Source organism: Colobus angolensis, unplaced genomic scaffold (genome assembly GCF_000951035.1).
Source record: "Colobus angolensis palliatus isolate OR3802 unplaced genomic scaffold, Cang.pa_1.0 Scaffold59, whole genome shotgun sequence".
In the NCBI taxonomy this organism is placed as follows: Eukaryota; Metazoa; Chordata; class Mammalia; order Primates; family Cercopithecidae; genus Colobus; species Colobus angolensis.
Window position 1 is genome coordinate 1,618,787 of NW_012119487.1, and position 26,284 is coordinate 1,645,070.

The 26,284-nt window shown below is 37.4% G+C and overlaps 1 protein-coding gene across 3 annotated transcripts; it reads left to right on the plus strand.

Moving 5' to 3' along the window:
- Positions 1 to 1,483: 1,483 nt before the first annotated feature.
- FMO3 (flavin containing monooxygenase 3) lies at positions 1,484 to 24,786 on the plus strand. Of its 3 annotated transcripts, none has more exons than XM_011962282.1 (9): positions 1,484 to 1,617; positions 3,262 to 3,399; positions 10,722 to 10,910; positions 14,193 to 14,355; positions 14,597 to 14,739; positions 17,659 to 17,858; positions 20,978 to 21,333; positions 23,147 to 23,219; positions 24,067 to 24,786. In XM_011962282.1, exons 2-9 carry the CDS (start codon positions 3,268 to 3,270, stop codon positions 24,407 to 24,409), a joined length of 1,599 nt encoding a protein of 532 aa, XP_011817672.1. In that variant the 5' UTR covers positions 1,484 to 1,617; positions 3,262 to 3,267; the 3' UTR covers positions 24,410 to 24,786. The 3 variants fall into 3 exon arrangements, with proteins under 3 accessions (XP_011817672.1, XP_011817674.1, XP_011817675.1); XM_011962284.1 differs by having other exon boundaries at positions 1,516 to 1,600; XM_011962285.1 differs by lacking the exon at positions 10,722 to 10,910 and having other exon boundaries at positions 1,547 to 1,617.
- Positions 24,787 to 26,284: the final 1,498 nt, after the last annotated feature.

Below are 26,284 nucleotides of genomic sequence, written 5' to 3' on the forward strand. Positions count from 1 at the left end.
CTCGGGAGTCTGAGACAGAAGAATCGCTTGAACCCGGGGGACAGAGGTTGCAGTGAGCTGAGATATCGCCACTGTACTCCAGCCTGGGTGACAGAACGGGACTCTCTCTCTAAAAAAAATAATAATAATAAAAAGGGGCTCTGCGGAAAGCTGTGGCAAGCAAAGGATAGGCTAAAGAGAGACAGGACTAATAAATGTGTCTACTATAGATATATTCTTGTGAAGGACAGCAAAGAATAGGTGGCCTTTTCACCTCCTAGAGAGATGAAACATCGGAAGCCAAGGTGGAATTGGGTGTGTTCTGCCTGTCTTTAAATGAATAAGGCTGTAGGAATCGTACTGCTTCCTAAAGTATTCACAATCTTTTCTTTGCATTATTTTGATGCTATTTGTGTAGCATTAAAAACTGAAAAGGAGTTCTATGTAAAATGAGAGCAGAGAAAATCATGTCATCTGAATTGCAGTCCTAGAAAACTTCATAGACCTATGGCTTGTTTTTAATTTTTATCTACAAGTCAATTTGCTCATTTTTAACTACATGTCACATTTTATATGTACATATGTATAAACATATTTATGTGTACATGCCCTTTAATCCTCTAATTCTTGTTTTTTAAAAAAAAAAGCCAGACAGATAGTAATAGTATATTTATCCCTATTTTATTAATGAGTAAACCAAGAATTGGAAAGGTTAAGTGACTTGCCCAAGGCCACAGAGCTATACAATTCAGAGATGAAGATTACTGTCTTCAAAAGGCATGAAGGGTAATTCCTCAAAATTAGACATATACCAGTTTATGCTAAGTATCGCTTGCTTAATGAAGGGGTTAACTAGATAAAATGAGTGAGATGTTATAATTCTAAGTGACATCGAAATATAGTTGATAGGAAAACTGTTTTTTGAAATTTTACTATATTTCATGACTGGGAGTTAAGTGCAGTTTATTTTGTCTTACTGCCAACATAATTTTACCCAGTACTAATTTTACCTGGTTCCTGGTACTAATAGATCAATTTGTGGAATTTTGATCTTTTCTGTGACCACACACTGTACTCAGAAACAAGTAAATACAAGTTTGAGAAATACAGGCCTTTGACCCCAAAATTCCAAGACAGGACATGAAAAGAGAGCAAAGTCATCCTCCTTACTGGGCTATCTTAATTAAGTAGCTAAGTTTCTACAGTATTTGGAGGACTACTATGAGGTACCCACAAAAGAACTAGGAATAAGGAAAACAAGGTAAGCTTTGAAATAACACATAATGAAATGGAGTAGAGAACTGCAAAGTCACCTGGGAGAAACTGCTTGACTCCCAGGCCAAGGGTCCAAGAGTATAACCAGGAGCTTGTGTTTACTATAATCAAAGGAAAAGCAGAAACTGGGTGGCCATGGGAGACTGGCCTAGAGTCCCACCCATCACAGAGCTGGTGTGTGCTCACCCATTCAAGGACCAAGAAATGACTATCTCTTTAAGAGCAGCTCCTCCCATTTTCCAACAATCTTCCTAATATCTGGGCTCACTAGAACATTTTCTCTTTCAAACTGCCCAGACAGTTGGACAGGACATAGACATACAGAAGAAGAGAAGACAAAGAACAAGTAGAAAAATTAAAAAGGTAGGAGGCCAAGGCGGGTGGATCATCTGAGGTCAGGAGTTTGAGACCAGCCTGGCCAATATGGTGAAACCCAATCTCTACTAAAAATACAAAAATTAGCCAGGCATAGTGGTGCATGCCTATAATCCCAGCTACTTGGGAGGCTGAGGCAGGAGAATCACTTGAACCCAGGAGGCAGAGACTGCAATGAGCTGAGACTGCGCCATTGCACTCCAACCTGGACAAGAGCGAAACTCCGTTTCAAAGAAAACAAAAAAGAAAAGAAAAGAAAAAAAAGGGTAATATGGTAAAGGGTTGAGGGTGGGATGGGTAAATGAAGAAGGAGCATGCTGTAGTTTTATACCAAATATGGCTAGAATGAGAATGATATAATTCAGGCAGTTTGTTTCTAGAAATCACGGATCATGATTTTTATCATCCAAGTCTCTTTCCCTGCATAGCTATGTGATTTTGTCTAAAAAGAAAAAAAAAATAGTGAAAGAAGTAGTGGTAGAGCCTAAAGACAGTGTCAGGAACAGAAAAAAAAAAAGTTACGAAATGTACTTTTCTTAGAGGAGAATGGAGGTTGAAGATAGTGGGAAAAAACTGTAGGTAAGAACATGACTTTTATATCCCCCCCTCCTCCTCCCTGAGAGAAGGTCTCACTCTGTCACCTAGGCTAGAGTGCAGTGCTGCAACCATAGGTCACTGCAGCCTCAAACTCTTGGGCTCAAGCGGTATCCCTGCTCAACAGGAATATACAGTCCCAGAGTAGCTGGGACTATAGGTATGCACCATTTACTTGTCTTTTTAATTGAGAAGGTGAAGAACATTGTTGGTGGGGAGAAGGGGTGACTACCTGGCACACTGAAATACAGACATCTTCAGACTTTGTTCCTCATTATCTGTATCAAAGTAGAAAGAGGATACAGATTGTGTGTGTGTATACATATACATATGTTTCTTCATTCCCATATACAGGCATATGTATGTGGGTGGGTAGGTGGATATATCTACATGTGTTTTAGTTGTGAATCTTTTATTTCTTCTGCTTACCCTTTTTGGCAGACAGTAAATTACAAAGTCCAAAAGCAAAAAAGACAAATATGTATGCTGGGTCATCAGTCTCTTACTTTTGGAGAGTTGATGACTAAAAACAAAGTGTTTATTATTTTTTTTTTTTCAGAAGAAAATTTTCTCTTTAGAAATTAGAGAGAAATGAAAATGTAGTTAGATCACTAAAAGGAATTTGTTTTCTAGAGACAAGGTCTTACTCTGTCACCCACGCTGGGGTGCAGTGGTACAATCATGGCTCACTGCAGCCTGGAACTCCTGAACTCTCCCACCTCAGCCTCCTGAGTAGCTGGGAGTACAGGCACGCGCCACCACATCCAGCTGATTTTTTTTTTTTTTTTGGTTTGTTTTGTAGAGACAGGGTCTCACTCTGTTACCCAGGCTGGACTCAAACTCCTGGGCTCAAGTGATCCTCCCACCTCAGCCTCCCAAAGTGCTGGGATTACAGGCACGAGCTACCATACTCAGCCAGTGTTTCTTCAAAAGTAAGTTTTTATTAAGCCAAAGAGTGAAATCAAAATAAATAGATAAATAAGTAAATACATTTTCAGCAATGTTGTTACTGGAAATGTTCTCTGGGCCTTTGCACAGGTGACCATGGGGAAGAAAGTGGCCATCATTGGAGCTGGTGTGAGTGGCTTGGCCTCCATCAGGAGCTGTCTGGAAGAGGGGCTGGAACCCACCTGCTTTGAGAAGAGCAATGACATTGGGGGCCTGTGGAAATTTTCAGTGAGTAGCATGTTGTTGTAATAGACAGGGAAATAGGTTGGGAAGTGTATAAGAACATGCTCTGTGCACACAGGTTTCTAAACCTGCTACCATGGTAGTTATCATATCTGTTAGAATTGGAATCCACTAAGTAGTGTCAAGAGCAAGTTGGAAAGTAACCTCCTTGCAAGTCAGAAGTAAATTAGACAATGGCTTTGAAATTCTCCATTACAGAATTCTCCCTTGATAGATCATTAATAAGAGCCACTTGGACATAAAATTTGTGGTAAATATTTGTTAGGTTTGTGTAGTTATAATCAAGTTATTTACTTGTTTAAAACACAACAACTTTTCACTTTTTTCTTCCAGATTTAGGGGGTACAAGCGCAGTTTTATTACATTATAATGTGTAGCAGTTAAGTCTGGGCTTTTTGTGTAGCCATCACTCAAATAATGTACATTGTACCCATTAAGTAATTTCTCATACCTCAACCCCCTCCCACTCTCCTACCCTTTCAAGTTTCCAATGTCTATTACTCCCACACTCTATGTCAATGTGTATACATTATGTAGCTCCCAATCATAAGTGAGAGAACATGTGGTATTTGACTTTCTGTTTCTGAGTTATTTCACTTAAGATAATGGCCTCCAGTTCCATCCATGTTGCTGCAGAAGACATGATTTCACTCTGTATTATTGCTGGATAATATTCCATGGTGTGTGCATATATACATACATATATATGTATATGTAACTGTGTGTATGCATACATGTATGTATGAATATACCACATTTTCTTTTTTTAATCATCCTTGTTGGACAAGGTGGATTCTATTTCTTTGCTACTGTGAATGGTGCTGTGATAAACATATGGATGCAGGAATCTTTTATATAATGACTTCTTTTCCTTTGGATAGATATCTAGTAGGGGCATTGTTGGATCAAATGGTAGATCTATTTTTAATTCTTTGAGAAATCTCCATACTACTTTCTATAGTTTACATTCCGACCAACAGTGTTTTTTTTTTCTCTACATACTCACCAATATCTGTTTTTTTTTACTTTTTTTTTTTTTTGAGTTGGAGTCTCAATCTGTCTCCCAGGCTGGAGTGCAGTCGCACCATCTCAGTTCACTGCAACCCCCACCTCCTGGATTCAAACAATTCTCCTACCTTAGCCTCCAGAGTAGCTGGGATTACAGGCACCCGCCACCACACCCAGCTAGTTTTTGTATTTTTAGTAGAGACAGAGTTTCACCATGTTGGTCAGGCTGGTCTCAAACTCCTGACCTTAGGTAATCCTCTGGCCTCGGACTCCCAAAGAGCCAGGATTACAGGCATGAGCCACCGTGCCTGGCCTTTTTGACTTTGTAATAACAGCCATTCTCACTGGTGTAAGAGTATTTTACTGTGGTGTAAGATAGTATTTTACTTTTAATTTGCATTTTTCTCTGTAATTCATGATGTTAAGCATTTTCCCATATGTTTATTGGCCATTGGTATGTCTTTTTTTGAAAAATGCTTATTTATCTCCTTTACCCACTTTTTAATGGTGCTATCTGTGCTTCTTTAAAAATTGAGTTGCTTGAGTTCCTTATAAGTTATGGATATTTGTCCTTTGTTAGATGCATAGTTCGCAAATATTTTCTCCCATTCTGAAGGTAGTCTGTTCACTCTGTTAATTATTTCTTTTTATGTGAAAAATATTTTTAGATTGTCTATTTTTGTTTTCATTACATTTGCTTTTGAGGCCTTAGTCATAAATTCTTAGTCATTGCCTAGGTGAAAGAGTTTTACCTGTTTTTTTTCTAGAATTTTTGTAGTTTCGGGTCTTACATTTAAGTCTTTAATCTATGTTGAGTTAATTTTTGTATATGGTAAGAGATAGGGGTCCACTTTTGTTCTGCATGTGGCAATTCATTTTCCAAACACAATTACTGAATAGGGTGTCCTTTCCCCAGTGAATGCTGTTGTCAACTTTGCTGAAGATCAGTTGGCTGTAGGGATGAGGCTTTCTTTCTTAGTTATCTATTCTGTTCCACTGATCTATGTGTCTATTTTTATACCAGTACCATGCTATTTGAATTACTATAGTCTTGTACTGTAATTTGAAGTCAGGTAATATGATGCCTCTAGCTTCGTTCTTTTTGCTTAGAATTGCTTAGGTTATTTGGGGTTTTTTTTGGTTTTTTTTTGTGTTTTTTTTTGTTTTTTTTTTTGGTTTCATATGAATTTTTAGAATTGTTCTAATTCTGTAAAAATAACATTGATATTTTGTTAGGAATTGCATTAAGTCTTTTGGGCATATGGTTATTTTAATGATATTGGACCTTCCAATCCATGAGCATGAGATGTTTTACCATTTTTTTATGTCAGCTACAATTTATTTTATTCATGTTTTGTGGTTTTCCCCATAGAGATCTTTCACCTCTGGTTAAATGGGTTCCTAGATAATTTTTTATTGTTGTTGGCTTTTTCCATTCATTTGGTGAGGTTACCAAAGTGAGTTGGACCACGGATTTTAGAGTTTCAGGTGCTGACTTTGGTCTTGTGAAACTACATAATTGAGAATTGCTTTGAAGTGCTTCAATGCCCCTTTGTCCCATGCATTTATAATAAGGGTTCTACAGCAGACATGAATGTATGCACTCATTAAATCACTTCATGTGCTGCCAAACAGCATCAGGAATGGGGCTTCCCTATGTTCTCCACTCAATCAGTACAGTCTTCCAGCCTTATTGCCTAAGTCTTATTTTTCTTCTCCTGATAAACCCATTAGTATATATGCAAATTTAGGAAGATCAATAACCCTTTTAAACCACTATTTCCTCCTCAAATGCAAAATCAGTATTATATCATTTACCTCAATGAAGAAGTTGTATTTAATGAAACAGTGTCTGTAATGGCTCTTTAAATATTATAAAGACATGAGATATAATTCTTATTAATATAGATATTTTGCAAACTGCAAAAATCTCTTGAAACTACCCAGCATCTTATACAATGTTGTGGAGCCTACTATATGTTATTGGAATGTGTTGACAGGGCTACAGATTAACACACTGGTGATTCTTAGGGCTTTTTGGTTGTTGTTATTTTTGTTTCTTTGTGGTCAAACTTAGGGCTATTTTATCAAGCACGTTCTATATGATACATGACTTTTTCTATTTAATTAAATATTTATAATAATCCTATAAGCTAAGTATATTTTTTTCCTTTTACAAATGAATTTCAGGCTTAAAAAGAAAAGAAAAAAAATCATACAGCTGATAATGTTGGAGAAAAGATCCCAATTCAAGCTTGCCTTTCTCTCCATCCTATTCTTGACTCCTTTGTAAATTGCTGGTTGCCATTTCACCAAGTGGTCTATTGAGCTGACCATGTCTTTTTTTTTGAAATGGAGTTTCTCTCTTGTTGCCCAGGCTGGAGTGCAATGGCACAATCTCAGCTCACTACAACCTCCGCCTCCTGGGATCAAGGGATTCTCCTTCCTCAGCCTCCCGAGTAGTTGGGATTACATGTGTGCACCACCACAACCCACTAATTTTTGTATTTTTAGTAGAGATGGGGTTTCGCCATGTTGGCCAGGATGGTCTCGAACTCCTGACCTCAGGTGATCCACCCACCTCAGCCTCCCAAAGCGCTGGAATTACAGGCATGAGCCGCCGTGTCTGGCCTGCCATATTTTATACACAGTGATCTTAACCAAAGTCTCATACGCAAACTTACTTTGCAAGATGTTGCTGAAGATAGAACACACTGCTGATATGGCTATTGAGAGGAACACAGCTAAAGACAGCTAATTTGCCTTTCTTGCTGCTCAAGGAAGACTTTAAAATTTGAAGCTGGCATCATACATTGATAAAACTGAACTGCAACGTGTGCTACCCGTCAAGAAAAAGAAAGGATAGCCCAGAGGGTAGAGCCTCAGGCCCTGAGGGCAGAGGCTTAAGCCACAGCCTTCAAGCCTAATGGAATTTGTCCTGCTGGATTTCAAATTGTTTGGGATTCATGATTCTTTTCTTTCCTCCTTTTTCCTCCCTGGTTAAATGGGAATGTCTATAAGTGTTACCCATGCTTGTCCCAACATTGTATTTTGGAAGAAGATAACTTGTTTTCTAGTTTCACAGATTCACAGATAGAAATTTTGCCTCATCCTGGTCCATACCCAGAGTCTCATTTATACCTGATTTGGATAATTTATATGATGATAATATTTGGGACTTTTGAATTGAAAATATATAAATGAGAGTTGAAAGTTGATTTCATGCTGCTATGGGTTGAGACTTAGAGGATGCTGGGATTGGGTTAATGTATTTTGCAGATGGGATGGATGTGAATCCTTGGAACCAGAGGATGGCCTGTAATAGGCTGAACAATTGAACAATGCCCCCCCTCAAAGATATCGCATCCAAATTCCTGGAACTGTAAATGTTATCTTACTTACCTTATAAGAGAAAAGGATGTCAGCAAATATAATCAAGTTAAAAATCTTAAGATGGAGAGATTTTTCTGTATTATGTGGGTGAGCCCCAAATACTATAACAAATGCATCCTTAAAAGAGAGAGGCAAAGGGAGATTTAACACAAAGAGAAGAGAGAAGGTGATGTGATGACCTCAACAGAAAGAGAGAAATTTGAAGATGCTATGCTCTATCTTTGAAGATGGCCACAGTGACCATGAATGAAGGCATATAAGTGGGCTCTTGCCACTGAAAAAAAAATAAGAAGCCAGAAGAGGCAAGGAATGGATTCTCTCCTGGAGTCTTTTGAAATTAACCTGGCATTATCACACCTTGTTTTCAGCCCACTTATAGTGATTCCCGATTGCTGACTTCTAGAACTGTGAATCAATTGCTATTATTTTAAGCCATTAAGTTTGCAGTAATTTATTACAGCAGCCATAAGAAACAAATATCTTTGGTTTTTCAGTGTTTCCTATTTTACTACTGTGAGGGGGCGTATGGATTGCAAATGATGGAGTAAACAAGCAGTGCTTCTCAGATCACTAGAAGTATGCAGCAACAGGCTGAGTATTCACATTATGAGATTGTTTTAAAATTGTGTTAATTTTGTATTTGCCTTACCTTTGGTTTCTAACATCATCATTTTACATTACCTTTTTTTAAATTTCAGAGAGATCCAAACATTGGTTAAAACTTAACTAACACTAAGGGTGCATATAGTTGAAACTTTTGGAGCTGTTTACTACAGCACTTTCCTATGCCCTTCTAGTTCTGACTTCTAACCCTGATCTAGAACCACAATGATATATTTCTCTCACCTTCTTTGGTCACAGAAGGAAGACATTTCACCCAGATCTGTGGCCTAATCACAGGCCACATTTCTGATTAGGCCACAGATCTGGGTAAAATGTCCTCTTTTCTGAGGAACTCCCCAAACAATAAATCAGTAAATTATATGAAATTTTGCATGAAGTTTTTAGGAATAGAGGCTTTCATCTGGGCATACCACCCTTTTTTAACTTCTGATTTTTTTCTAGACTATATATCAATTTTTTCCTTTAATGTTTCTTCTCTCTTTATGCTGATTATCATCTCTTTAAACTTACCCAACTCACAGAAAGCTACAAATTCTTTCACTTCCCCATCCCACTTGCCTATAGCAGGGTCAACAAACCGTGTGAGCAGCAGAAAACTCATGCCCTATTTCAAGAACACACTGCTTTCTGAAGTGAACATGGCAACTAATCTGCCAATTAATTACTTGTCAATAATGAAACTGAAGCCACATTGGCCTTTGATGTGATTGTAATATTCCAATATTATACTAAAATTTCCTGTTCTGGGGGCCCTGACAACTTTGAGTTATATAAGCTCTAATTAGAAATTTCTAGTGTTCAGTACTTTCCACTATGAACTAGCAACTACACATAGTGATCTACAATCTGATCTTTCATCATGAAACTTGAGATGTGAATACCTTGGTGCTTCAACAGAGCTAAACTAAGGCTCCACCTCTTTCAAATCATGCTCCTACCAGTACCTTTTTTTAAACGTAATGCCTTTTATTCACTCACCAGCTTGCTTTGCAGAGCTCACAGCTGTAGCAGATATGTCCTATGGTAAGCTCTTCCACAGTAACTGTAGCTTGTTGGTCATGAGCTTCTATTTGTTGAACTCTACATTGTGACTGCAAACTTGGCTGCACCTTAGGATTACCTGAAGAGCTTTTAAAACTTCTTGTCAATTAAATTGAATTCTCTGAGAGTGGGACCTAATGCTCAGTGTTTTTTTTAAAAGCTCCCAGTTTGTTTCAGTGTGTGGCTAAAGAACCACAACACAATGTCCTAACCTTCTCATTGCTGATCATTCTTCTTTCAATGTCCTTTTTCTTTATTCATCATCACTTAACATTTCCTCTGAGGCTTTATTAGCATGGTTCTATAGTTCCTTAGAGTTAAAGCAAATTCAGATATTTTTACATCATTGAAAGCTAAAACTTTGTTACTTACATAAGTACTCAAAAGGCATGTGATACCCATAAATTCTGTGTAAGATTCAAAATAGTTAACCTTATTTTATACATTATAGAAATTCTAAGGTTAATTTTTTAAATATTAAATCTTAAGATTTACAAATCTGATCAATAGTTGCAACCTCCTGTTACTGTTTGCTTTTGTAAACTGACCATCAGATGCTCGTGCTCATGAGTTGACACACCAAAATTACGCAAAGTTGAATTTTGAAAAATCTCCGTCACCACATTAAATGGTTCAAGGGAATGAAAGGATTCTAGTTACATAGGCCTAAAGGACATAATGAAATTTAAAATTTGTTTCCCTTAGAAAAGATTAAGATTTATTTTCTTAAAGGATATTAAGAAAGGTATTCTTCCATATCCTAAGTTCATTTAATAAGTTTCCATGACTAGCAACAATTGTTGAAGTGAAGTTAATTTATGTGTGTCTTACTGAATTTACTGTGAATAAAGTATGACTCAAATAAGTATACAGTTGGCCATCTGTTTTTGCAAGTTCTGTATCCACAGATTCAACCAACCATTGATAAAAAAAATCCAAAAAAACTAATAAAAAATAAAAATAAAAATAAAATTACACTACAACTATTCATTTAGCATTTACCTTGCATTAGGTCTTATAAGTAACCTAGAGATGATTCAAAGTTTATGTATATAGGTTATATGAAAATACTATATCATTTTATATAAGAGACTTGAGCAATCGCAGATTTTGATAACCACAGAGGTCCTGGAACCCTCCATAGATACCAAGGGATGACTGTAATTACTTGGAACTAACCCTGACCATGATCAGTATACTCATTTACCAGTTCTCTTCCATTTGAAACTATACATTCACAGGACCATGCAGAGGAGGGCAGGGCTAGCATTTACAAATCAGTCTTTACCAACTCTTCCAAAGAGATGATGTGTTTCCCAGACTTCCCATATCCTGATGACTTCCCCAACTTTATGCACAACAGCAAGATCCAGGAATATCTCACTGCATTCGCCAAAGAAAAGAACCTCCTGAAGTACATACAATTTAAGGTAAGATGTTGTCAACAATTTGGCTCTTGTCATAATGCTGAAGAAGTCTATGTCTGCTACTGGATTCTCACTTGTTCCTTTCAGTATCCCTTACTAATTTGTCAACGTTTTTAACAGTGTGGCCTCTCTAACTCTAGGTTTACAGAATTATCTTCTTCTCAAGGATACATGGAAAATTCACAAAATTTGACCACCTATAGTTCTTAGACCAATTGACTACTAATTTAGAAATCAATACCAAAGAAATAAATGTAAAATACCTGTGAATTTGAAAATTAAAAACTCTTTTTTTCTAAACAACATATAGGTCAAAGAAGAAATTTCAATGGGAATTTGAAAATATCTATAACTGAATGTTAATTTAGTCTATGTATCAATACTTGTGGGAAACAGGAAGCTATATTTTCATGAAAATTAGAAATGTAAATGTTTATATTAGAAAATGAAAAAGTTTAAAAATAAGGTAAGAAAGTTTAAGAAATTAGTGAAAGAAAGGCAGAATAAACTCAAAGAACATAGAATGAAGGGGATATAAGAAGAAATTTATGAAATATAAAATGAAGCATATGTACAAAATTGAAAGTTAATTATTTGAAAAGACTAATAAAATAAAGAACAGTGGCCAAGTGCAATGGCCCATGCTTATAGTCTCAGCACTTTGGGAGGACAAGGCAAGCAGATCGCTTGAGTCCAGGAGTTGGAAACTAGCCTGGATGACATGGAGAAACCTCGTCTCTACAAAAAATCTGAAAATTAGCTAGATGTGGTGGCGCATGCCTGTGGTCCCAGCTACTCAGGAGGCTGAGGTGGGAGGATTGCTTGAGCTTAGGAGGTGGAGGTTGCAGTGAGCTGAGATCACGCCACTGCACTCCAGCCTGGGTGACAGAGTGAGACCCTGTCTCAAAAAATAAATAAAAAATAGATAAATAGTTGGCAGTTTAAAGAAAAAAAAATCAAAGGCACAAATAAATAATATTGAGAAGGAAAGGGTAGACAAAATGGATACAGATGAAATAAAAAATATAACAAGAATACCATAAAAGTGTTTGCCAAGTAATATTTTAAGTTAGTTAAATTTTCTCAATTTTTTAACAAAATCTTTTCAAAACTCACTCAATGATAAGTAGAAAGCCTGAATTGTCATTTGGTGATTTATAGTTCTTTTGACCTAGAAATTAAAAATCTTCCCATAAAGAAAATAAGCAGTTCCATGGGTGAGTACTTCCAAATTTGCAGTGAACAAATTACTTCAAAGTTTTATAAACTTTCAGAGATTTGAAAATGAGATATGATTTCCAAAGTTATTTTATGCCATTATTACCTTTACATCAAAGGTGGACCAGATCATACGAAATAGGAAAATTACAGTTCAATCTCCTTCATGAAAATCAATGCAAAAATTCTTCAAAAATCAATTTAACAGCTATTTGTGCTTGAAAGAAAAAAAAAGAAAATCAAGACTCTTGCCAAACTTAGAGCAGGATTGTCTTGAACCAGCAAAACATACACAAATATTATCTTAATCTTTATCTTAATTTATCTTAAATCTGCACTGTTCAGCATAGTAGCCACTAGTCACAAAACTGAGATGTGGAATAAGTATAAAATATACACTAACTTTCCAAGCCTTATTATTGAAAAGGAAAGCAAAATACCTTATTAATAAATTTTAATTACATTTTGAAATGCTAACATAACAGACAGATTTAAATTATACATTTCTTTCACTTTTTAATGTGACTATTAGAATTTTTTTTTTTTTTTTTTGAGACGGAGTTTTGTTCTTGCTGCCCAGGCTGGAGTGCAATGGTGTGATCTCGGCTCACCGCAACCTCCGCCTCCCAGGTTCAAATGATTCTCCTGCCTCAACCTCCCAAGTAGCTGAGAATACAGGCATGCACCATCATGCCCGACTAATTTTGTATTTTTAGTAGAGATAGGGTTTCTCCATGTTGGTCAGGCTGTTCTCGAACTCCCCATCTCAGGTGATCTACCCGCCTTGGCCTGCCAAAGTGCTGGGATTATAGGCGTGAGCCACCTTGCCCGGTCTTAAAAATTTTTAAATTGCGTACGTTGCTCATACTATATTGGTACTGATCAGTGCTGTGCTAAAGAATGAAAAGTTAGAAGCATTCACTGTAAAGTTTCAGAACAAGATAAGAATTCCTAATCACTATTTTCAATAGTAATTACTTCTTTTCAATAGTCTTAAGAAATTTAAGAAACAGTGCAGTAAGTAAAGAAAAATAAATGGAATGACAACTCAAAGGAAAGTAAAACACAGTTATTGAAGATAATGTGATTGTCTATATATTCTAAAAGAATAGATAAATTACTAGAATTAATAGCAATACAAAAAAGTTAGGCAAGATGGTGGTATATAAGATCAATATGTAAAAATAGATTGCATTTCTGTAAACCAGCAGCAAACAGAAACCCATACAAAAAAAGTTGACATATGCAATAGCGTAACTAATTAACTAAATAATCCCAGAGTTATTCTAAACAAATGATGTATTAGGTCTTATGGATCCATAAGTTCTCATTATAGTTCATAACTAACAAAAATGTCATATATGTGTTTGTGTGTGTATTCTTCTATATGTATGAAATAGTATATAATAAACTTTTTAAGAACAATGAATACCAAATAGAGATTCTTTTTCCAATATAATCAGAAGAATTGAAAGATTTTTTTAAAACAGGGAGCACACCAACAGGCAGCCATTTAACTGTGAACAAATATTTATTGATAATCTAGTCAAAGCTACTCAGTGTATAGTCCAAGTGACATCAGCATCATCTAGGAACGTGTTAGAAATTTGAATTTAATAGTTTTAATTTTAACTTCACAAATTTAATAATTTTTTGGATATTTTCATACGTTCTGGTTCAGTACATCTATCTTTGAGCTATCTTTGATGTACTGAACCAGAACATATGGGAATGTGATCCAGAACATTACTGGCCATCAGATTTTCTAGTATACGTGACGTATACCTCTTGTAAATTGTAATTGAAGTCACTGCCATATCTCCAAAGGGGTGTCACTCTTGTACTCCAGAAAATACTGGTTATGCACAAGAAATCATGCAGGGACAAATAGATAGACAGATACCATTTAGTGTTTTGATTTATTCTGAGGGAATTTTACATTTGTAATATGTATCTTAATAATTAGTTAAATATTTTTGCTAACCCACTTTCTCTTTTTTCATACTATTTCTGCCTAATCCATTTGCTAGCATAGAAAAAGGGGGTTTCTTTCTGTATTTCTCTTAGACATTTGTATCCAGTGTAAATAAACGTCCTGATTTTGCAACTACTGGCCAATGGGATGTTACCACTGAAAGGGATGGTAAAAGAGAATCGGCTGTCTTTGATGCTGTGATGATTTGTTCTGGACATCATGTCTATCCCAACCTACCAAAAGAGTCCTTTCCAGGTAAGGCCACAATTTAAGCTGCTAGCCACGTAACTGACAAAAATGAATATCTCCATAATGTCTTCTTTTTTCTAAAGGTACAAGCAGGTTAAATTAAAATATACTTCTGTTATATCTAATACGCTTGGTGTGTTAAAATAGCACATTATTGTGACTGCATCTATTCACAAGGTTGCTTCTGTTAAAGTCTTTGTTTAAATATATGACTCAAATTGTCATATATATCTCGCTTTTCACTCAGGACTAAACCACTTTAAAGGCAAATGCTTCCACAGCAGGGACTACAAAGAACCAGGTGTATTCAATGGAAAGCGTGTCCTGGTGATTGGCCTGGGGAATTCGGGCTGTGACATTGCCGCAGAACTCAGCCACACAGCAGAACAGGTACTACTAACCGGGTACTCAGGCGACTCTCCTTACTGACAGAAGAGTTATTATCATTGGAAAGGTGTGATAGGAAATGTGGGGGAGGAAGGAAGGGTATCTGATGTAAAGACTGAGTGGTATTTCACATAGCTGAGCTTCCCCAAGTAACAGCTGAGGTTTTAAATCACTTCAGAGACAAAGGCAGAACATCAGCAAGGAGTAATACTGTCATTCAACAATCTCCTTCTTCAGGACATTTAGTGCCTAGTGTCTCTGATCAATTTCTCTAAAACTAGCACAGATTTAGGGTTAAGGTTACGATTCTGAGACTCAGGCAAGTCCTTCAATCTCTCTGGGGCAGTTTTCTCAGTGGTGAAACAGATAAAAATAGAACCTGCTTCTGGGGCTTGTGATAAAGTTAAAGCTTTTGAACAGGATTTAAGCAATATAGAGTGGCTCATTTATTCATTCATTTATGCATGCATGCATACATTTATTCCATGACTACTTATTGAGAGCCTACTGTGTGCCAGGCACTGGCTTGGGTGCTGAAGAGAGTGGTGAACATAACAGGCATGACCCCTGCTCTGGAATAAGAGCTGTCACTGGAATAAAGGATAAACGAGTGATTCAGGCACTAAATGCTATGATTCCAAAACTGGATGCTTCACAAAGGAGGTAGAACTGAGCCAGTCCTTGAACAATAAATATAAATCATGTGACTGAAGAGGCGACAGAGGCTGTTCTTAGAATTGGAAATGCCTTGAGCAGAGGCATGAAGATAAGAAAATGAGCGCTGTATATTTGACTATTGTAGGTTATCGTTTCATCTTGCTGTAATGGAGGTTGTTTTTTGGGGTTTTTGTTGTTTTTCCCCCTTTTTTTTTCTTTTGTCTTTCTTTTTTGAGAAGGAATCTCGCTCTGTCGCCCAGGCTGGAGTGCAGTGGCGCGATCTCGGCTCGCTACAATCTCCACCTCCCCGGTTCACGCCATTCTCCTGCCTCAGCCTCCGGAGTAGCTGGGACTACAGGCGCCCGCCACCACGCCTGGCTAATTTTTTGTATTTTTAGTAGAGACGGGGTTTCACCATGTTAGCCAGGATGGTCTCCATCTCCTGACCTTGTGATCCGCCCACCTTGGCCTCCCAAAGTGCTGGGATGACAGGCGTGAGCCACCGCCCCTGGCTGAATGGGGGTTCTTAATGCTAACAATTTGTATGATGCATTATGGTACTCAAATACCTTCCTGTAAATGAGCTCCTTTGCTTTTGGGAAGAAGGTAGTTTTATTACAGAAAGGATAAATGAGGACCAGAAATGTCAATTGTCTTCTTGAAAGTCATCAAGAAAATTAACGTTTGAGCCACTGAAGGGTTACAGAACTGAAAGCCAACGCTTCTGAATTCAAGGAACAGTAGATATAGGATTGAGTTACAGGAAAGAAAGATTGGAATCAGGTTATATCACATGTTTTAAGAACTTGAATGACAGGATAAAATAATTAGATTTCTGCATAAATAAAGGTAAATCATTATTTCAGCTTCTTGGGTTCAGGAAATTTATGATGAACTCACAGTTTTAAGAGATTTGTATTTGAATATGTGATTATTTACGTATGTGATAAATTAGAGGGAAGACCAATTTCAGAGGCTATTTAATTAATTGATCCTTTAGTCTCTTTTTTTTTTTTTTTTTTTCAGGCAGAGTCTCACTCTGTTGCCTAGGCTGGAGTGCAGTGGCACAATCTTGGCTCACTGTAGCCTCCATCTCCCAGGTTCAAGCAATCCTCCCGTCTCAGCCCAAGTAGCTGGGATTACAGGCACCTGCCACCACACCCCACACCCACCTAATTTTTGTATTTTTAGTACAGATGGGGTTTCACTATGTTGGCCAGGCTGGTCTCAAACTCCTGACCTCAGATGATCTGCCCGCCTCGGCCTCCCAAAGTGCTGGGATTATAGGCGTGAGCCACCACGCTCAGACTCCTTTAGTCTCTTCTTATTTGTCTAGTTCCTCCTATAACAAATGCCTTGAAGTGATACGGTATATAAAAATTGGTTTTAAAAAAGACAAAACCTGAAAACTACACTATTAGGGATTAGCATAACAGAAGGGGAAGGAGAGGAAACTGACATTTACTGAGCACATACTATCTGCCAGGTAACGTTAGCCATGTGACATAGTTTATCACATCGAATTAACCCTTACACAAATTTCATGAGGCAAATTTGATTCTCTCCATTTTAGGAATGAGGGAACAAGATTAGAGAAGTTAAAGGAATTTTTTCAAATCCCATCATTAATAAGTAGGAGAGTCAGTGTTTGAGTGTGTGGTTTTCTGATTCCAAATTTCTCACCTTATTTCCAGATAGTAGCAGGCATTTTGTTTTAAAACGCCTATTTTGAGATCATAATTGCTTATTTGTAGACAGTAATAGCTAGATAAGCACTAGGGAAAACGTGACTAGAATTAAGTTATTAGTCACCTGTAGCAGAGATTGATTAAAATATGAAAATTTGCCTGCAGCACTATGACAGGGTGGCTGACCCTAAGATGCAGATGTCAAGTTGAGAAGTTTATTTGGGAGCAGTCTCAGGATCAATACTTCTGCAGGAAGGGAAGAAAGCTTCTGTTTACTTTGAAGCTGGGATGGTCCTTGGGCATTGCCCCAATTTGAGGTGAGGGACTGGGCCTTTATATGCCTGCATTGACCAGTCACTAGATGGAGGAAACTCAGAAAGAATAGAAGATGTTGGGTGAGGCCCCTCTCTTCAACCAAAACAACTGTCAAAGAGGACTGACAGATGAGAGATGCCTTCTGACACCACTTTCTGCAGCTGGGGTAATAGATCCATTCCTCAAGAAGGATCTGGGGAGCTCATCAGAATATCCACTACAAATGGTCACTAATTTCATGGTTGAATTGGTGTTTTTTAAGGTCGTGATCAGCTCCAGAAGTGGCTCCTGGGTGATAAGCCGCGTCTGGGACAATGGTTATCCCTGGGACATGGTGCTTATCACTCGATTTGGAACCTTTCTCAAGAACAATTTACCGACAGCCATCTCTGACTGGTTGTACATGAAGCAGATGAATGCAAGATTCAAGCATGAAAACTATGGCTTGATGCCTTTAAATGGGTAATGCAGAGTTAAACATGATATGCCTGCTGGCCTTTAGTTCAGTGTCAACAACCCTTAAGGTCCTGTAACTCCAAAACAAAAAAAAAATTAGCAATCACATCTCATCTATTAGAAGATAAAGAACTGCAAAAATTAAGAGTGAGTTCCTATTTTACAATCCTTGCTATATTGACACAGCTGGAAAATTATATAATGCCTCAAGAATTAGTCCTAGGAGTAATGATCATCAAAGTTAATCTCTTTTAAGCATTTTATACATGTCAGAGATTTAGCAAGACTCTGCTAAGGCTCTGGCATATATTATTTGGTTTTATCCTTACAACAATTATGAAGAGAGCTCTATTAGTATCTCCATTTTAGAGATGAGATAACTGAGTTTCAGTGTAGTTAATAACTTTACTAAGGTCCCACAGCTAGAAAGTAGAAGCAGCATTCAAAACAAACCCAGATCTGCTGATTCCAGAGCCTCTCACTCTTGGCCACTTGCTCTACTGCCTGTTATTTAATGGCAAAGTTAAGCACAGCAAGAGAACTTTTCCTGTCCTACCTTTCCCTTTCCATTTCATTACCCACTCCTTAATGGACCCTTCTCACTAAACACATACATGCCAATGCTTGCATCTTCAGTCTCCTTCCCATCTTCTCCTATAAGATCCTCCAAGCCAGCAAGATAACAAGAAATGACTTTGACACGAGTTGAAAAACCCAAGTTATGAGCTGTTTACAACAAAGTGAATTCATTAATTTGACAAACATTTATTACACGTTTATTATATGTCAGATCCTGTGTTTAGCCCTGAGGATACAGCAGTGAACAAAACAGGCAAAAATCCCTGTCCTCATGGAACCTACATCCTAAGTAGTGGGAAACAGACAACAAACAATAGCATAAGATCATATGGCGATGTGTGCTTTGGGGAAGAAAACAAAGCAGATAAAGGTAATGGCAAGTGCTGTCAGGACAATTTCCAATAGAGTCATCAGAGTATGTCTCAGAGAGGAGGAGACTTTTAAGAAAACCTCTGAAGGAGTTGAGGGAATGAGTCATGAGGGTCTCTGGGGAAGGATATTCCAGACTGAGGACACAGCCAGGGCATTGTCTCTTCACAGGTGGAGCTGGCATGATCAACAAACAACAATGGGGCTTCTCTTCCTGAGAAAAGAGAAGAGGGGAGAGTGCCAGGAGATAAAACCAGAGACATAAAAATTGTTGGATGGCATGGGCCTTGTAGATCATTGTAAGGACTCTGGCTTTTATGCTGAAAGCAACAGGAAACCACAGCAGGCATCTGAGCAAATGAATGACAAGACCTAAGTTAGCCTTGCAGAGATTGATCAGCTGCTGTGGTCATCATTCAGTGTAAGGGCAGGGCAAGGAAGGAAACGAAATGACCAGCTGAAAAGCTACTCTCAAAAACCTGCATAAGAGGGGATGTTGGTCTGGACCAAAATTGTTAGCAGTAAGTGGTCAGAATAGGACAGACTTCTGGATAGCTTGAAAGTAGACCCAAATAGGATTTTCTGTGGACTGGATAGAGGATGAGAGAGCAAGGAGGGGGTAAGAATGTCTGTCAAGACACTTGAAAAAGGATGACATTGACATATACTAAAATGTGAAAAACTACAGGAGGAACAGAAGTTCAGTTTTAGCCATATTAAAATTGGAATGCCTATTAGACATTCAGGTAGAAGAATGTTGACCAGCAGTGGGAAACACTGACTTTGAGGCTCAAACCAGAAGTTAAAACTTTGGAGTCATGCGAAAATTTTTCCTGAAGAAATGAAACTAAATGACATCTCTTGAATGCGTGTAAATGGAGGAGACTAAAGATCTGAGGGCTGAGTCCTGAGGTATGCCATTGTCAGAAGTCAGGAAGAGGAGAAGAAGAGAAGACATCTGTGGGAGACAGAGAAAGAACAGCCAGGAAAGTAGGAAAGGAACTGAGAGAGAGTGATGACCTGGAAACAAAATGAATACAGTGTTTCAAGAAAGAGAAAACCATCAACTGTGTTAAATGCTAAGTTGAGTAAAAGGGAAAGTGAGAGCGGACCACTGGATCTGGGAGCCTGATTCTGACGGCCTTGACAAGAGCTGTTTCAGTGTGGTGGTGGTGGAGGTGAAAACCTGAGGGCCACAGGTTTAACATACATGGCAGGTAATAAGTGCAAGTGAGTCAAGCCTTCTTCTAAGGTTCCAACCAATCTCGTTGTCCAACTCAGTTTGTTCTCCAGTAGAATCTGCCTGTAGCAGTCTCTCACAGCTCCCACAGCCATACAAGAACAGCACTCTTTCCTTCAACTGTATTGACATTCATCCCCGAGTTCAGATTTCTCTGCTCCCACTACAGATATTATTCAATAAAAAGTAGTCCAAAGCTCTCTCTTTGCAGATTTGCAGTCGCCAAAACCTCAAACTGGCACCCTCCCTCTGGCCTTATTTAAATTCCTGGGTGCTCCCTCCTTCACCTGACTGGTGCCTCTGTCTGCACAGGGCTCATACTTCATCCCTCAAGAGCCCAGCTGCAGCTTTCACACCTTTGACTTTCCTCCTCCTATTTGATCTTCTCCACATTATGATGACCACCTTAGAGTATACAGAATTAAGAACAGCAGTTAACATTTTCAAGCTCTATGTGCATGCTAGAGACTGTACAAAACTCTTTATATAATTTAGGGAACTTCTGAGGTAGTACAAACATTACTGACATTCCAGATGAGAAATGTGAGACACCAAGAATTTAAAAAACATAATCTTATCAAGGTTCCCACTGAATAAGTAGCAAATTAAAAAATGTAAACACTGAAGTACCCTCACTTCCGAGTTTTTCCTGAAACAGGCTTTAACAGGGAACTGGGCATAAGTCTTTATTCCGGGATTTGGAAAAAGGTCCATGGAAGAGAAGGATCACAGAAAATAGAGATGGAGCCAGCAAATGGCAACTTCTCTTACTTCTCAATGTTGCCTCCCATCAATTTTGTTCTTCAGCCATATTGGAGATAATCTATGGCTCAATAAAAAACTACTGGGCCATTTTTTCCTTATCAATTTATATATGGACCAATAAAACAAGAGGGAAATATTACACTTCTAATAATTATCTCTGTTTTCCATACAGAGTCCTGAGGAAAGAGCCTGTATTTAATGATGAGCTCCCAGCTTGCATTCTGTGTGGCATTGTGTCCGTAAAGCCTAATGTGAAGAAATTCACAGAGACTTCGGCCATTTTTGAGGATGGGACCACATTTGAGGGCATTGACTGTGTAATCTTTGCAACAGGCTATAGTTATGCCTACACGTTCCTTGATGAGTCTATCATCAAAAACAGAAACAATGAGATCATTTTATTTAAAGGAGTCTTTCCTCCTCTACTTGAGAAGTCAACCATAGCAGTGATTGGCTTTGTCCAGTCCCTTGGGGCTGCCATTCCCACAGTTGACCTCCAGTCCCGCTGGGCAGCACAAGTAATAAAGGGTAAGTCAATAAAAAGGCTCATGGATTGGGAAGATGAATGCCAGTGACAATAACTTTGTATCTTTGTGAAAACAATAATCCTAGTTACAAGGTCCCCTTCAGTTTTAAAAATTTACAATTCTACATTCTTTGGTGCCATATTTTATAAGCAATTTAAAGCATACCAGTTTGGATTATTATATGCAATAGTACAAGATATTATTAGAGGAGGTATTTTGTGACTTATAACTTCTTACAGCTGATAATTACCCAAGATCATTCATTAGATTTGAGACCACCAAAGCTTGCATCCACTTAAGACTAAGTGAATGACAACTTTAAAAAATTATGATTGCAAAACTCAGTAGAATTACATTGCTTGAAAAGTTCATAAGAAAATATGTTTACAAGCCAATATCCAGCCAACTTCAAAAGTCCACAGTCATGGAAAATATGATTGCTGGAAGGCAATGGCTTTTCTACTACTGTTTCTTCCCTGACAAAATAAGGACAAACAGTGGATCAATAGAGGCAGAAAGTGCTAAGTGTGGTAGATGATCAGTCTGTAATACATAAGAATGCTAAGTCCTTATATTTTACAAAGGAAACAACAAACTTGATTGGGGTCAGGCAAGAAAGGCAGGCAGCATCCCCCAGCAGCAGGTTAGAATATGGTTGTGGGAAGATGCAGATCATATGACCAGGTAGCCAGAAAGGTAAAGGCATGAAATTTCACTCAGGGTTCCACTTAGAGTTCAGACCCACAGGGGCTGGCATTAAAGGAACCTTTAATGGACCCTTACTCTATCTGAGGACAAGAGTTGTAACTTGGGCTCTGAAGAAAGGAAACAAGGCAATTTATGGGGAAAATTGATGTACAAGGCACAGGCTGTCTTAAGGGAAATGAGAGACAAGGCAAACAACCTAGATTTGGAAAACCAAAGTACCAAGACAAGAGGGGCTAGTTACAACAACCCAATGGCAATAGTTGGTGGGCTAAAAGACAGTCTCTTTCTTTTCAATCTCTTCCCCTGAAAAGCATGACAAGTTCCAAGGCCTGGAACCAGGCCACATCTATAAAAGCTGTTCAAGTGACCCTCCCTATAAGAAGTGTAGAAATGGGAAATTAAGCAAGCCATTATAGGTCTTGAGCAATCATATCTGGGCTGAGAGTTTTATTCTCTTTCAAGTTAATTCCAAGACTACCAAAGAAATCATCCTAAATATGAAGAATTTCTGGACACAAAAGCCTGTTTTGGTCTGGGTTTCAGAGAACTCTGCAAACCTATGTAAACCTGGATCCTGGGGCAGCCCCAAGTCAGAGCTAGTCTCCTGGGTCTCCCTTATGTCCTTGCTGACTTGTGGACAGTCTATATCCTCAGTCACATTCAAGAACTATTGGCTTTCCATAGAAAAACTTAGCCCTTCACCAAATTCTCTATCTTCTGGAAATTCCATTTTCTGGCAAAGCAGGATTAATGTCTATGAAGTTTTTTCTTCATAAATCTTGGAAAAGTGATGCCAATTCATCTCTGGCTATAATTTAAAATATAACATTCTTAAAACTGAGAATTTAAGAGAGACTGAGAGATTAAAATATATCTATGAAATTGAGTTTAAACATCTTGTAACCAGTTTAAGAGCAAAGCTATTTAGGTAACATTTTTTAATTATTATGACAAACATGAGTTCTGAGAAGACTAGAACTAAATTTGATGTCTGTCTGAAAATGATCAATTAATGTGATTCATAACTATTATTAAAAAGGGAAAATTGTAGGCCCCTCCTATGGCAGACTCATTTAACTACCATCATGTCTTTCCTTCTTTTTCAGGAACTTGTACTTTGCCTTCTATGGAAGACATGATGAATGATATTAATGAGAAAATGGAGAGAAAGCGCAAATGGTAAGAGTACCTATTGTAATAGGAGTGTAGAATTTCCATAGAAAAGTGAGAATCTGTGAAAAGCATAAAAGGAGAATTTGTGAAAAGCATAAAAGGAACTGTTTTAATCTTAAATGATCCAGAATGACGTCATTGGAATCACAGCTACAAGCTATATTTATCCATTCAACAAATATTAATTGAAGATCTACATTGCTTCTGACATTGTATTAAGTTCTTTTTAGTGCAAGGCACAGAGTGATTAATAGGATTGAGAATCTACATTACATAGTCAGTTTTAGCCCTCCATGCCTCCTGTAATATATCATAGAAAGAAGACCCAGAAAGGATTTGAAATCAGAAGAGTTTGGGAATACATGGATGTGGACTTCCATTCTCTAGCCCATAAATCCTCTAAGATGTAGAGGATATTTCAAAGGTATACCTCTAATGAAAATGACTTAGAAAAGTGAGAATGAATCTGGAGAACTGGCCTTCATTTCCAGTTGCCACTAATTAGCTCAGTGGCCATGAACTATTATAGAAGCATCACTTGAGCAAGAGACAATCTATCCATTTGTAAATAAGGATAAAAAATGTCTTTCTCAGGTACATTGCAGTGTTGGGGTATTTCCAAATGAGATCAATATGAAAGTTCTTTAAAAAACTACAAAGTACAGGATAAACAAATGATATTCTCCTTACACAAGAAATTGATGTTTTATGTCAGGGTAGTGTGGGAAGTTTTTTTAAAGAGAGAGAGAGACTGATGTTAATTCTTACTGATATAAAGTTGTGAGCCATTTTGTCTGTTCTGTTTCTACATAGAGTTTGGGTATCCACATGGTGTTTTCTCTCCCATCTCTAGGTATGGCAAAAGCGAGACCTTAGAGACAGATTACATTGTTTATATGGATGAACTCTCCTCCTTCATTGGGGTAAAGCCCAACATCCCATGGCTGTTTCTCACAGATCCCAAACTGGCTATGGAAGTTTATTTTGGCCCTTGTAGTTCCTACCAGTTTAGGCTGGTAGGCCCAGGGAAGTGGCCAGGAGCCAGAAATGCCATCCTGACCCAGTGGGACCGGTCGTTGAAACCCTTGCAGACACGAGTTGTCGGGAGTCTTCAGAAGCCTCGCTTCTTTTTCCATTGGCTGAAGCTCTTTGCAGTTCCTGTTCTGTTAATTGCTGTTTTCCTTGTGTTGACCTAATCATCATTTTATCTAGGATTTCTGAAAGTTACTGACAATACCCAGACAATGGCTTTGCTATTTAAAAATTAAAATTTTCACACCATCTACTTTTCTATTCAGCATCTTTTGCAGTACTCTGTAGACGTTAGTCAGTAGCACAGTGTTATTTCTAGGCTTTGAAATAGCTACTTTAAGAATCATATCATAATCTTAAGAGAGCACTAATCATTTCTGTTTGGGTTCCACTAACACTTCAAAATCAGAACTATGTTCTTTATATCTAACTTAAATCATTTCCTGAAACATTTTGACATGATTCCTTTTTCCCTTTAAACAATGTTTGAAAGATGTATTTTAAATCTAAACAAAGAGCAAATTAAGCAGAATAATTATAATATGATATTCTCAGGCTACTTCTATAAGCTATTTGCAGGGTCAAGGGGGGAGTTTGGCTATTATATGATTTTTCGTTTGTTTGTTTTGTGCAACATAATCCAGGTAAGACCTCCTCTCCCCTGCCCAAGAAACACAACATAAGGACCTGGTCGATACTGAAAGTTAACACAAAGTAATTTGTTTTATTTATATTCTCAATAAGGAAACAAACTTTTCAACTTCTAGCAGCAAAAGAATAACAACAATGAGTTTAGTACCAAATACACCTTTTTAGCTAAATCTTTTAAAAAATTAAATATTTAGCCAAAACCGTGATCAAAATCTAATGCTTATACAGACTTATAGTCTTATATAGTCTATCCCAATAGATTAAACTTCTGAGGTACCAGAATAAATCTAAAATTATATTTTATAATGTATTACATTTTATAATTAAAATTTTCATAATTATAATTTTTAAATTTTGACATCATAGGCAGATAAAACCATCTGTCAGAATCATCAGTCGTCAGAGGGCTCCACCAGTTATTATATTACGTATTTCTTACTAAACCTTCACTTCCAACTTAGATCAATGGAGCAAATATATATGTGTGTGTATATATATTCCTCTTAAAGGTCTGCCAGTCCCATTCCTGTGATAATCCATTAATTCATTAATCCATAAATGATGCTTCCATTTATTTAGGCAGAGTCCTCATAACCCAATCACCTCTTAAAGGCCTCTCCTTTCAACACTGCTACAATGGGGATTAGTTTTCAACATGAGATCTGGAGAGAAAAAACATTCAAACCACTGCATCATACAAAAAAAGGATATTAAAAATTGGATTATAGCAACTTAATCTTCCATTTTTTGTACTGGCATTTATAACATGAAGTAAAAAAAATTTTATGGGCTGTGTTTAATTTTTAGTTACTTCATTCCATTTAGGGCACAAGTTTTCAAGAAAAGTTTTGCTTCATTTGGGAATATTTGGGAATATTTCACATCTGGTAAGAAGACCTTAAAAGCAGAATGTTACTTTGCTACCATAAACAATTAGGAAAAGGAAAATATTTAAAATTGTATATAACATTTATGATAAATCTGAGCTTCAAAGATAAAAATATAAAGAAAGTAACAATAGAAAAGAAGAAAGCATTAGATAAAAAACGTGATCTTCTTCCTTTCTTCCATTTCTATATCCCCCATATGTGTGTGTGTGTGTGTATGTGAGTGTATATGTATTGCTATATATCATATTGAAAGGAAAGCAATATGAAGAGACATCTGCACTCCCATGGTTATTGCAGTACTATTCACAATGGCCAAGTTATGGAATCAACCTAAGTGTTCATCAATGGACAAATGCATACAGCACATTTTCTTTATCCATGTACAAAGAAATGACAAATGGTTGAGGTGATGGATATGCTAGTTACCCTGATTTGATCACTATTCATGATATACATGCATCAAAATATCACATGTACCCCATAAATTGTACAATTATT